The sequence below is a fragment of the Oncorhynchus mykiss genome, chromosome 14, assembly GCF_057628025.1.
Source record: "Oncorhynchus mykiss isolate SJ-2025 chromosome 14, ASM5762802v1, whole genome shotgun sequence".
NCBI classification, from domain to species: domain Eukaryota; kingdom Metazoa; phylum Chordata; class Actinopteri; order Salmoniformes; family Salmonidae; genus Oncorhynchus; species Oncorhynchus mykiss.
In genome coordinates this window covers 14,530,395-14,542,399 of record NC_143035.1, presented here as the reverse complement: position 1 = coordinate 14,542,399, position 12,005 = coordinate 14,530,395, and the positions used below count along the sequence as shown (strand labels likewise).

Genomic DNA, 12,005 nt, shown 5'->3' with positions numbered 1-12,005 from the left:
CAATTGCAGTAATTCCGTTAGTGCTTTCTATGGTATCATCGTTACCAATTTCGTAACAGAACTACGAGATTTAATCACTTAATAATGCATAAACAATGGCTAAAATCACTATAACTAATTGGTAGGTCTATCATTACTTGTTACTTCTGTGAACTTTTATTATCCTCCCTCCTCATGGGGGACAAAATTGAAAATATCTTAACATTTGTGGATTTCTGGTAATGGAATTACATGGCACAAGGTAATATTTCTTAAACTTACAGATGGTAAATAATTTCTCCAGAACGAAATATAATTGCTGATATTAGTTAGCAGGGGTGTTTACATCAACATTAGTGTGTTTTGATGCATTTCTGATACCTTTTACATATTTTTATCCAGAAATCAAAGCCTTTGCTTATGCCCAATTAAGATTGAAAATCGTTAAAAAAAAATGAATCTATGCCATCACTTCTGCAAAACATACTCTTAACTTTCATTTGACACCCAATTTTTTATGTACCTATTAACTTAAGTTGGAGCTCATCGGTTATTTTAGATGGAAATGCCCCTCTTCAATTCACTTATTTAGACTAGGCCTAGAAAAAGAGTATGAAGATGAAAAACAGATGCTTTCATCAATCATTTAAATCAAGGTGAGGACGGAGAACCACACAAATGTAACGATGCAGGATCCTATAAAACTTGCATTAAAATGGCCGACATGGGCCTGCCATTGATGACGTCAATGCAGATGACCTATACAGATACTATAGAGAGATCCAGGCTAATTCAATAGGTTAAAAGCCTCTCCATTTACCTTGCTGATGCCCTGGGGAGGAATTAACTGAAGTGGATGGGATTCCTAAAGGTGGCATGTCCCTGTCAGCACCCCCAGTGTTGTGTGTGACTCCTCCTCTGTAGTGGTCATGTGTCATGGGTGCCTGGTGACTTTGGTCATAGTGTTGGAGGACTGGGGCTTGGACTGGGGAGAAGAAACCAATTAAGGCAGAGGCAAATATATCAAATACACAAATTGACAAGAAAAGTGGATTGACAAGTGTCTCAAAACGTATTCTGTACGGACATTCTCAACAGTACCAAGGAGTTGACTGTACCTGCATTACCCTGGCCGTTGACTGTGGCTGGTTGGCCGGGTGGAGCCATGCTATACCCAGGGGGAACCACTGCAGTAGATGCTGGGTGACTGGTGTCATTTCCTGGGGCATACTGGTGGAGGGGAGCGCCCATCAGGTTGGGAACAGCTGCTGGGCCGGTGGGAGCCTGGGAGGAACGCAATGTACCGTACTGGCTGCTTCCCGGAACAGAGGGGTACGAGACAATGGGATACAGGGGAGCACCTGGGCTGGTGTGGGGTGCCAAAACCAAGTTTGGCTGCTGGGGGTGGTGTTGCGTTTGGGAGGTAGGGTACTGCTGCTGTCCATAGTAGGCCCCAGGCTGTGCGTATGGGGCTGGTTGTTGGAATGAAGGTGCATGTTGGGAGTTTGGAGGGGCAGCGGAGGTGGGAAGAGTGGTGGGGGTGCCATAGGGCAGAGAGGGAGGGTGGGAGCCTTGGGTTGCTCCGTATGCAGAGGGGGCTACAGTAGGTGCTGCAGTGGGCTGCAGCAGCTGCTGGTGGCAGTAAGCACTGTGATCATTGTTCGTGATTGGAGCTTTTTGGGGGGCAGGGGCACACTGGCCTGGAATGGTTGGGTTGCCCTGCTGTTGAGGCCCGGCTCCATAGTACCCCGTCAAAGGATATGTGGATGGGTAAGTCTGCCCCCCTGGACCTGAAGAGAATAAGAGTTGATGTTAGAACAAAGGGGTTTGGGGTAAATTAAACATTGATGCCGATTATTGACAAGGAGGATATATGATTATCATAAATAGTGTGATCAACTATTATCAAAAGTATTACCTACATATATATTACTAGCTAACGTTACATAATAAATATTCTATAGAAATGATCAAACATGTCAAAGTCATCTAAGCAGCAACCCAAGAGTAAAATACTTTAGATCTGACTGGCCAGCTGCCGGTGTAATGATGACGCCCTAACGTTACTAGCTAGTGACAGATTTAAAATGCCCAAGTAAGCCATCTAGCTACAGTAGCTAACTAGCCAAAGATTCCTCCCACAATGGACCCCGTGGATCCTGGCTGCATTAGTGAAATAAACAAAGAATACCAAATAAATTTGTGAACATAACAAATATTACCACAAATAAACTTGGTTGTTTAAGATAGCTGGCTAGTATGGCAAACTTGAATTGATACTAGCTAACGTTAGCTAGGTAGAAATTCTCGAGTTCTCTTTTAAAAACGGAATTGTCGGTTTTAGTAATAACGTCATAATTTACGCAACTAACGTTAGCTAGCTAAGCTAATTACCAAACGCAACAAATATCCAAGCAACAGGCTTTCACACAGCCACATTAGTTAGCTAGTTATTTCAACCACTGGCTAGTTTAATCTCCACGGCCTGTTTTACCATTCTGATAGGGGGGTGCTGCTCCACCATTCGGCGTTGAATTCAAGCTGTGACCGAGAGAGGTTTTCAGGCTCGTAAAACCCGGCGCAGACATCTCTTGGTCCCACTGTCCTTTATCGACAGAAAGGCACAGGGTGACAAAGACACATGAAAGGCTGTCACCAAGAGCAGTACTATTCCCATTAGCTAGGTGTTCGTCTGGTGTTTTTGTGAACCCCCTGCCGTAGCTACCTCCAGCTCGGCTTGTTGTCTAGCTATGATGAGGTTCATCCCAATTGAGGCGATTTCGGGCGCGTTCGTAAATTGTCTCCAGTGTGTCAGAGTGCGTAAATTCAGTGCGCTGTTAAAATGTCTGTTCGTATTTTCAGAGCACACTGGACGCTCTGCGGAGAATTGGGATTGATCCGAGAGTTCTGACCTCACAACGGCAATCAAGCACCCATGCTAACTGGCTAAAGTTGTCTAGCTTGCTGGCTACTTACAGACACAAATGAGAGAACACCTCACTGAACATTTTAATTAGCTAAGAAGAGTTGGTTAAACTGTTTTCAAATCAAAGTTTTATTTGTCACATACACGTGTTTAGCAGATGTTATTGCGGGTGTAGCGAAATGCTTGTGTTTCTAGCTCTAACAGTGCAGTAATATCTAACATGTAATATCTAACAATTTCACATCAATACACACAAATATAAAGTAATGGAATTAAGAACATATACATATTTACATGAGCAATGTCAGAGCGGCATAGACTAAGATACAGTAGAATAGGAGAGAATACAGTATATGCATATGCGATAAGTAATGCAAAATATGTCAACATTATTAAAGTGGCTAGTGTTCCATTATTAAAGTGGCCAGTGATTTCCATTCTATGTATATAGGACAGCAGCCTGTAATGTGCTAGTGATGGCTATTTAAAAGTAGGATGGCCTTGAGATCGATTTTTTTCTCAGTCTCTCTGTCCCAGCTTTGCTGCTGACCTCACCTTCTGGATGATAGCAGGGTGAACAGGCAGTGGCTCGGGTGGTTGTTGTCCTTGATTATCTTTTTGGCCTTCCTATGACATCGAGTGCTGTAGGTGTCCTGGAGGACAGGTAGTTTGCCACCGGTGATCTGTTGGGAAGACCACACCACCCTCTGGAGAGCCCTGCGATTGTGGGCGGTGCAGTTACCGTACCAGGCGGTGATACAGCCTGATAGGATGCTCTCATTTGTGCATCTGTAAAAGTTTGTGAGGGTTTTAGGTGCCAAGCCACATTTCTTCAGCCTCCCGGGGTTGAAGAGGCAGTGTTGCACCTTCTTCACCACACGGTCTGTGTGGGTGGACCATTTGAGCTTGTTAGTGATGTGTACGCAGAGGAACTTGAAGCTTTCTACCTTCTCCACTGCAGTCCTATCGTTGTGGATAGGGGGGTGCTCTCTCTGCTGTTTCCTGAAGTCCACGATCATCTCCTTTGTTTTGTTGACGTTGAGTGAGAGGTTATTTTCCTGGCACCACACTCCCAGGTTATATAGAGCATTAGTGACTGTAACTGTGCTGCTGGCAACAATTTTTGCCAACATTTACTGACACGGTCATATTCAACAGGTGTTGCGCGTGCAAAAATTCATCAGTTATTATGTGCTCTTGAACACTGATATTAGAATAGATAGCCAGAGGAAATTTACAAACGCACCCTGTGTGAAGCTGCTGTTTCTATGTGACGAGCTACAGCTGGCATAACGGCGCCAGCTTGTTAGTAGGCAGATGTGCAAGAGATATAGGGTGCTTTCGTAAATTCACTCTGGCTATCTACTCCTATTTCAGAGCGCTCTCGTCTGAGAGTACCAGAGCGCAGAATAACATGAATTTTAGAACGTGCAACACCCGTTGAATATGACGGGTGTCAATAAATGTTGGCAAAAAAACGTTATTAAATTGTTGCCAGCAGCACAGTTAGTCACCAACGCTCTAGATAACATGAAACAGTCTAACCAGCGTAGGTTGAATTTACAAACACACCCATAGATGAGATGGATCAGTGTTGATTAATCAGAGTATACTTCTAGCTAAATCAGCACCTATTTTTTTTTATGTTCAAAATATTGAATATGTAATCTCTAAATATTTTTATTTTTTTATTTTACCTTTATTTAACCAGGCAAGTCAGTTAAGAACAAATTCTTATTTTCAATGACGGCCTGGGAACAGTGGGTTAACTGCCTGTTCAGGGGCAGAACGACAGATTTGTACCTTGTCAGCTCGGGGGTTTGAACTCGCAACCTTCCGGTTACTAGTCCAACGCTCTAACCACTAGGCTACCCTGCCGCCCCAAATATAGGTTTTTATTGAACAATATACAAGGTCATGATATCGGCGACATACATGACACCTCTGATCATGTCACATGTAATATATAGTGTCTAATGTTAGTGCATTTTTTACTTCAGCCATTCAAGACCCATTCAAGGCAAGCTCATAAAATAACTGTGATGTTGAGGATTCCTTTAATACAAATAGACACTAGCGGTTTGTCACCACAACCACATTTGGGTCTGTTGAACCAGGATTGTCAAAACCATGAGGGTAAAGTTCCAGGTAAGGTCTCTGCTTAGCGCTGTTGAACGTTTTAAAACATCACAATGCATCCTGGGGGATCCTGGGCCGCCCATCTGTGCACTCACACTCCTCTCTCTGTGTAGGTGTGGCAGAGGGCTCTTCTCCCTGGCCCTTGGTCTGGCAGGTGGGACAGCAGGCGGTGTGGCCCCCCTGTCTGCAGGCAGAGCAGGAAAGGACCAGCTGGCAGCAGAAGTGGGTGGAGCACAGCTGGTACTGGTCCCACGGAGAGCCGCAGTATCTGCACTCTGCAGACAAAGAGGAGGAAGGGGAGAGGACTATTGATGAATAGGTCTCTCGTTCTAACAGGAAGGAACTTTTTCTTTGGGTTGGCACATAAGCTCAAAAACTAGACTACTGCTTACATAAAAAAGCACTGTGATAATCAGAAAGGGAAATTCACAGTTTATACAGACCAGAGATGATGTCACTGTTGGAGGAGATGGCATAGCGCTCGTCAAACACAAACAGTTTGCCGCGATAGAAGCCCTCAGGGAATTGTTCCATGTACTTATGAATGCCACCTTTCAGCTGATAAACATCCTTACACACATCCTGGAAGTAGGAGAGAAACATACTTTTAAACATTTGTTTAGGTTGAGCTTTTGGGTTGGATGAAGCATGTTTGTCATGTTTCAATGAGACACTGTCACTGAAAGGTAAGTTTACTTTTGAGCGGAGATAGGCTGAGCCGCGTTCACAGCGAATGCCGCCGGTACAGTACATCAGGACCTTCTTGTCTCGAAAGAGATCAAGGTTCTGGTCAACGTAATCGGGGAAGTAACTGAATTTTCGGATGTTGGGGGCCAAACATTGGCTGAACTGCCCCTGAAAGCAAAAAAATATTTGGTACATTAAACTGCCATTATTTTTACTTTATATGATAAATACAAATATACCTACAGAACACAGTGGACATATGCAGTCAAATCCAATACTTACAATTTTACTCTCATAGAAGTTCCGGCAGTCCAGCAGTATTGTATCATTGCAAGAGTCACCTTTAGACAAAAGAGCCTCCACTTCTTTGTGGAATTCTTCAGGTTCCAGGTGAGCACCTAAGTGGAAAAAACAGAGGCTTAACTCAGGGCCATATTCAACCATTACCAGTTACTGGTTCCATTACGTCAAATAACATATCCAACGCAGACATACGCGAGACACATGTTATAGGCCTACCTGCTAGTCTGTAGGAGAGGGCATCTGGGTCCACTCCCATTGGCACTATTTCCTTGTAGACTCCAACTCGAAGGTTAGAGAAACACTCTGCGCCCCCATCACTGGTCTAAGGAGACATTGAAAACAATAGTGAATGGATCACAGAGAAACATTTGTAAACCTTACCCCAAGCCTTTTTCTGTTGTCAATGACTCCAGCCAAGTCATAGACTGTTCTCTCTGCTACCGCACGGCAAGCAGTACCGGAGTGCCAAGTCTGGGACCAAAAGGCTTGAATAGCTTCTACCCCCAAGACATAAGACTGCGAAAACAGTTATTCAAATGGCTACCCAGACTATTAGCATTGACCCCCTTATTTATTTTTTTGCACTGGCTCTATGCACACTCACTGGACTCTTCCCACACATACTACACGGACACTCCAACACACACACACACACACGCATATTGACGCCACACACACTTTCACACTCTTCACATATGCTGCTGCTACCCTGTTTATTATCCATCCTGATTGCATAGTCACTTTTACCCCTACCTACTTATTACCTTGTACCACTGTACATTGACGTGGCACCGGTACTCCTTGTATATAGCCTCGTTATTGTTATTGTATTACTATTTACTTTTTTGTAAAATGTTCTTACTTTTTAAAAACTCTACATTGTTGGGAAAGGACTCGCAAGTAGGCATTGCATGGTAAGGTCTACACATGTTTTATTCGACACGTGACAAATAATTTGATTTGATGTTGTTTTTACCTTAAAGTCTTCTTTTTCCATTATCTTGAAGATGGGATGGGAGCACATTGCCTTTATGTACAAGTCCGTCGCCACTTTTGTGCCACCAACTGTTCCATTTATCCCCTCTGTTGCCACCCTCACCTACATAAATGGTATTATAACTGAATGGAGTACTGAATTATAAAAAGGAAAATCATCATATTTTTATATGCCAGGATTGTGTCATTCTGTTACCTTGCCAGTTAACTGGAGTTTTTCACAAAGGGCCTTCTGCCAAGCACAGATGAGCGGTGGATCTGCCAGCTGACAGTAGCAGTAGAGCAGAAGAACCTCACCTGGGCCACTTTACATGTTACAAGAAACAGAGCATGAAAATGTATTAATTTCAGAACACTATAAGATTCACTGTAATGACTCAACACTGAAAGAGCCCACGAGGAAGCCCTACTTGTGTAGTTGGTCATCGGTGATGTGACTAGTGTCAGGTATCCAGGAGAAGATGTCAACTGGCTCTTTCTCTGTTGATTGTTGTTGTGAAGCAGCTTCTTTCTCATTCACGCTCAGTAGAATCTCAAATGTGGACTTGGTAAGCTTCTGAATGTCAGTGTCATGAGTCCTTGCCACATGTTTGTGGATAGAAGGAGGTTCCTTAAAGGTCTGGCCACAGCAATTCCAAACTGTTGTTGGAGACTCTGCCTCATGACATGAAGCTATTTTGGATGCCACGAATGTACCAAATGTCTGCAAGATAAGATATGTTTTCATTATGGCATACTAAGAAAATAAAAGGAGTGGATATAGCTAGCTAATAAGATAGCTAACGTTACGTTTGTTACACTCACCCTCCTCTTACAGAATGAGTAGTACCTTCGTAAAGTTGCAGAAAATTGGGGTTTCTCTTGTTTAAAACCATGGGATGCAATGGTGTCAACATCTATGTTAATTAACTCATCGCAAGCCATAACATCATCGGTTGTCATGTCAATGGTTTGCTAAGACAAGAAACTAACCAGCTAGACTTTGTCCAAACTCAAGTCAAGACAGCATTTTCTTCCGGTTTGCTAGGAAACGTTAGCCAGCCTACTTAGCTACACCAGTGGATAGCTAGCTACCCCATTTTACTTTAACTATGTCAGTAATTAAATCATTTAACGAAGCAATACAAATTGCCATAGAAATCAGTTTACCAACAAAAATTTAGCTGAAAAGTAACAGTTGCTAGCTAGGCCACACCAGTGATGAGAAACAAGGAACAAAACACAAGAATGTCGGAAGACAAATGAAGTACACAACCAAGTACGTCCGGTCAACCTCCGCTCCGGATGTGCTTCACTTGAATCTGACCACTATTGAAAAGCTCAAAGCTTGATAACTAATCTCATTATCTCGAAAGATACTGTTACCATAATCAATAAGAAGCAGCATACAGTTACTAATCCAACGGTGTCAATAATAAAATGTCTAGAAGACGGCACAGTGACGGAGATGATGGTAAGTGGTCGTTAGCTAGCTAATTCGAGGCCAAAGTACGTTAGTTGGCTTAACGTTCGCTGAAGCCAACGTGAGGCGATGCTGCTCGCTCTGTAGTCAATGTGCAGCATGCTAAATCAGCTAGCTACCTTGCGTACTAGTTCAATCACCATAGTCAGTTCAATTAACTAACGTGAGAAGTTATTTGACTATCGGTTCATACATCAATGTGAAACACCAAACCAAGTATTTTGCTAGTCAGATTGGCAGTTTTCCAACACCCCATGATTGGCTAGCCTGATGGGTCAACATAGCCCTTGCTTTTAGCCGGTTAACTAGAAATGGTCTAGCTAGTTAGCTACCTAACTACTAGTCGTCTAACATCGTATGCAGCCCAATTCTACCAGCGGCAAGTAGTAGTCTAGCGGTTAAGCCAATAACCTAGAGGTCTCTGGTTCGAATCCCCGTGCTGATTAGGTGAAACGTGCCCTTGAGCAACACACGTAAACCTAATTGTTTCAGGGTCGCCGTCAATAATTGTTGATCCCTGGCCGAGGCTGTCTCGGGGAAAGTGGAATATGCAAAAATTATATTTTCAATTTGAAATGGGACACATTTATGCACCCACTTAATTATATATTTGTCCTACAAATAATTTATATGTTGTCTTGTTAACCACTGTGATAAAGTGATAATCAGCAGTTGAAACAATAAGAGGTTTCCCAGCCCCTGTTTCAATACAATGTTGAGGGATGGGGCTGGAGAAATGTAACCACTCTCAAATTCATAGACCGAGCTATGGATGCAAGGACCATCCATGATATAAGCATTTATTTGTTTTTCATCTAGTTTGTTTACAAACATCGGAGTTGAACAAGCTTGTATTTTGGGTTTTGATGGGGTATGCAGTTGAACTAAGCTCATGAGGCGTTTATAAATTATATTAGTCAAGAATCAATGGGTACATATCATTAATTTATAAGTCCAAAAGTGGATGTAGTAACTGCAGATGGCCCCTTTTAACTAATTGTTGTTTCTTGGCACATTTCAGATCTTGGGGGTGCTTGCAACTAGTGATGTCAAATAGTTGTCTAGCTAGCAGGCTTGTAGCCTCTGCCATTTACCCCACAATGGATCTGCAAAATAATGATTTGTGAAATTAACAAGTAGCCAGCTACACTACTGTAAGATAATGTTTTTAAAGAGAGAAGAATTTCATGTGTCAGTGAGTTAGCACAAAAGGTTCAATTGAAGGAAGGGTCCATCTCAGACTATCTGTTCCATCTCACCGTCATCCATCATGTATGTGTCCATCTCATTCTAGGTGGCCAGTCTCACAAAAGAAGGAGAACATCTGAGCCCGTTGAGATTGAGGATCGCCTGGAATCACTGATATGTCGGGTGGGAGAAAAGGTAATAGGGCTTTGCAGTAAGTGTGGGTATGTTTTCTGTCTCACTGTTGTCTGATTTGACCCCTGAAATCACCAGATATGCTGTTTTCCAACTTCTTAATTCATTTGCAGAGTACCTCTTCCCTGGAAAGCAACTTGGAAGGTCTCGCAGGTGTATTGGAAGCGGACCTCCCCAATTACAAAAACAAAATCCTGCGCATCTTGTGTGCTGTGTAAGCTATTCCAAGTTATTCTAATACATTTGAAATACTTTTAGTGCAGTCATAGGTACAGTACAGAAAGTTTCCGAATTCTAATTGTGTGTCTTGTTTTGACAGGGCTCGACTTCTACCCGAGAAGCTGACCGTCTACACAACACTAGTGGGCCTTCTCAATGCCAGGAACTACAACTTTGGCGGGGAGTTTGTGGAGGCCATGATCAGACAACTTAAAGAGACCTTGAAGGCCAACCTCTACACCGAAGCTCTTTACCTGGTAAGTGTTTGGTGCCATAAAATAATTGGTCCACAGATTCACCAGGCAAATTTAGCAAGTGACTCTCAAAAACAATTACAGGTGCATTTCAATAATGTTTGACACACTTTTCTCTCCAGGTGCGCTTCCTCTGTGACCTGGTGAACTGCCACGTGATCGCTGCCCCCTCCATGGTGGCCATGTTTGAGAACTTTGTTAGCGTCACTCAGGAGGAGGATGTTCCGCAGGTAACATGTTATTGATACATTTTAAAGCCATGAATTGTATGCAAGTTCACTCCGTGGCCAGTTTATTTGCTCAGTTGGTATCAAGGGACCTAACGTGTGCCAGGAAAACATTCCCCACACCATTACATCACCAGCCTGTACCATTGACACCAGGCAGGATGGGGCCATGGACTAATGCTGTTTACGCCAAATCCTGACTGCCATCAGCATGACGCAACAGGTGTTAACGCGAAATGACACAACGACAAGGTTCCAGTTTAACAAAGTTTACTATACCGTATGAACACACTACAAGCTAGTCATTACACCCAAGGCTAGATCCATCCACAACAAGACTCCATGTGCAGGCGCACTCTTGACAGAGTGATAGCCCAGTAATAACAGAAATATAGGAATACTTAAAACATGAACTTAACAATCTCCCCCTTTAAAGACTAATAAAACATCAACACCATAATTAAATGTCCAAGTATTATTCAAGATACCCATTACAAATGGGTTGTGACAGTTTTAATTTGTATTACTCAACTTTCCATTACTGAGAGCCTGTAGGAGCACAAGACCGGATGCTCTTTTTTTAGTCAGACAGTCAGCAAGCTGTTCCTTTGTGGTCGACCACAGAATCCGCTGGATTCTCTGTGCTTGAATAAGTTCCTTGATGCTGCTAATCTCAAGACGAAGTCTTTTCTCTGTGACAGACTTGGTTGACTTCACATCATCAACTAATGAGTAGTTGTCAGTGACAAACTACAGGTAGAATGTGCCGTTTTGTCTCACCAGTGGTAAGCTCTGAGAACAGAGTTGCAAGAAAGATCGCATTGTCAATTCCATCCACAAGAGCAAGTGTTTCTCCAGCAAGTGTGCTTTGGACAACCCTTCTGATCCTTTTTCACTGCCAACAGATAGGTGAGAATCTTCCTCCTTCACCCATTAACACGATTAGATGTCCACCTTGTGTGCCACCATCTGTAAGGTTCCCTAGCGAAGCATCACTGAAGACAACTTGTTTCAAAGAGTAATCTTTTCCAACATGCTGAAACTTTAAAGTCACTTGTTGTGATTTCAGTTTACGAACAACTTTGTTTGCCTCATGAATGGTTTGTGCAGTAGCGTGTTTTGTGTTAGATGCCAAGTTGCAACCATCCTCTGCTACCAATGTTAACTCGAAATGACACAATGACAAGGTTCCAGTTTAACAAAGTTTACTATACCGTATGAACACACTACAAGCTAGCCATTACACCCAAGGCTCGGTCCATCCACAACAAGACTCCATGCGCAGGCGCACTCTTGACAGAGTGATTAGCCCCGTAATAACAGAAATATAGGAATACTTAAAACATGAACTTAACAACAGGAACCGGGATTCGTCGCACCAGGCAATGTCTTTCCACTCCTCAATTGTCCAGTGTTGGTGATTGTGTGCCCAC

The 12,005-nt window shown here is 42.9% G+C and overlaps 3 protein-coding genes across 7 annotated transcripts in view; 1 reads left to right on the top strand and 2 right to left on the bottom strand.

Annotated features, from left to right (window-relative positions):
* Window positions 1-3,017, bottom strand: part of LOC110488879 (protein transport protein Sec24B) — a 32,963-nt gene extending 29,946 nt beyond the window's left edge. Inside the window, exons 1-3 of one of the 2 annotated variants that reach the window (XM_021561316.3) lie at window positions 2,474-3,017; window positions 1,098-1,769; window positions 800-964 (exon numbers count right to left, since the gene is read on the bottom strand). In XM_021561316.3, the coding sequence (XP_021416991.2) occupies window positions 800-964; window positions 1,098-1,769; window positions 2,474-2,567 (931 nt within the window). In that variant the 5' untranslated portion in view covers window positions 2,568-3,017. The remainder of the gene's footprint in view (window positions 1-799; window positions 965-1,097; window positions 1,770-2,473) is intronic. The other variant, XM_021561317.3, reaches the window with a different exon arrangement.
* A 1,928-nt stretch (window positions 3,018-4,945) lies between these two features.
* On the bottom strand, window positions 4,946-8,451 carry tstd2 (thiosulfate sulfurtransferase like domain containing 2). Its single transcript, XM_021561315.3, has 9 exons — window positions 7,835-8,451; window positions 7,441-7,733; window positions 7,227-7,335; window positions 7,011-7,133; window positions 6,251-6,356; window positions 6,014-6,129; window positions 5,741-5,899; window positions 5,488-5,626; window positions 4,946-5,319 (listed from the first exon to the last, which is right to left on the bottom strand). Exons 1-9 carry the CDS (start codon window positions 7,970-7,972, stop codon window positions 5,093-5,095), a joined length of 1,410 nt encoding a protein of 469 aa, XP_021416990.1. The 5' UTR covers window positions 7,973-8,451; the 3' UTR covers window positions 4,946-5,092.
* Window positions 8,287-12,005, top strand: part of LOC110488875 (nuclear cap-binding protein subunit 1) — a 14,615-nt gene continuing 10,896 nt past the window's right edge. For all 4 annotated transcript variants that reach the window (XR_016486297.1, XR_002468496.3, XM_021561313.3 and 1 more), the window contains exons 1-5: window positions 8,287-8,483; window positions 9,787-9,875; window positions 9,986-10,086; window positions 10,192-10,348; window positions 10,468-10,575. Coding sequence is in view for 2 of the 4 variants with exons in the window: in XM_021561313.3 (XP_021416988.1) it covers window positions 8,450-8,483; window positions 9,787-9,875; window positions 9,986-10,086; window positions 10,192-10,348; window positions 10,468-10,575 (489 nt within the window). In the remaining 2 variants the exon portion in view is untranslated. The remainder of the gene's footprint in view (window positions 8,484-9,786; window positions 9,876-9,985; window positions 10,087-10,191; window positions 10,349-10,467; window positions 10,576-12,005) is intronic.

What these genes read in the sequence shown, in the direction of transcription:
- tstd2 (XM_021561315.3), bottom strand. Translation starts at nt 7,972, where the DNA reads ATGACAACCGATGATGTTATGGCTTGCGATGAGTTAATTAACATAGAT. An exon ending in ACTTCTATGAGAGTAAAATT is followed by an intron (nt 5,900 to 6,013) that starts GTAAGTATTGGA and finishes TTTTGCTTTCAG; the next exon opens with GGGCAGTTCAGCCAATGTTT. An exon ending in CAACAGTGACATCATCTCTG is followed by an intron (nt 5,320 to 5,487) that starts GTCTGTATAAAC and finishes CTTTGTCTGCAG; the next exon opens with AGTGCAGATACTGCGGCTCT.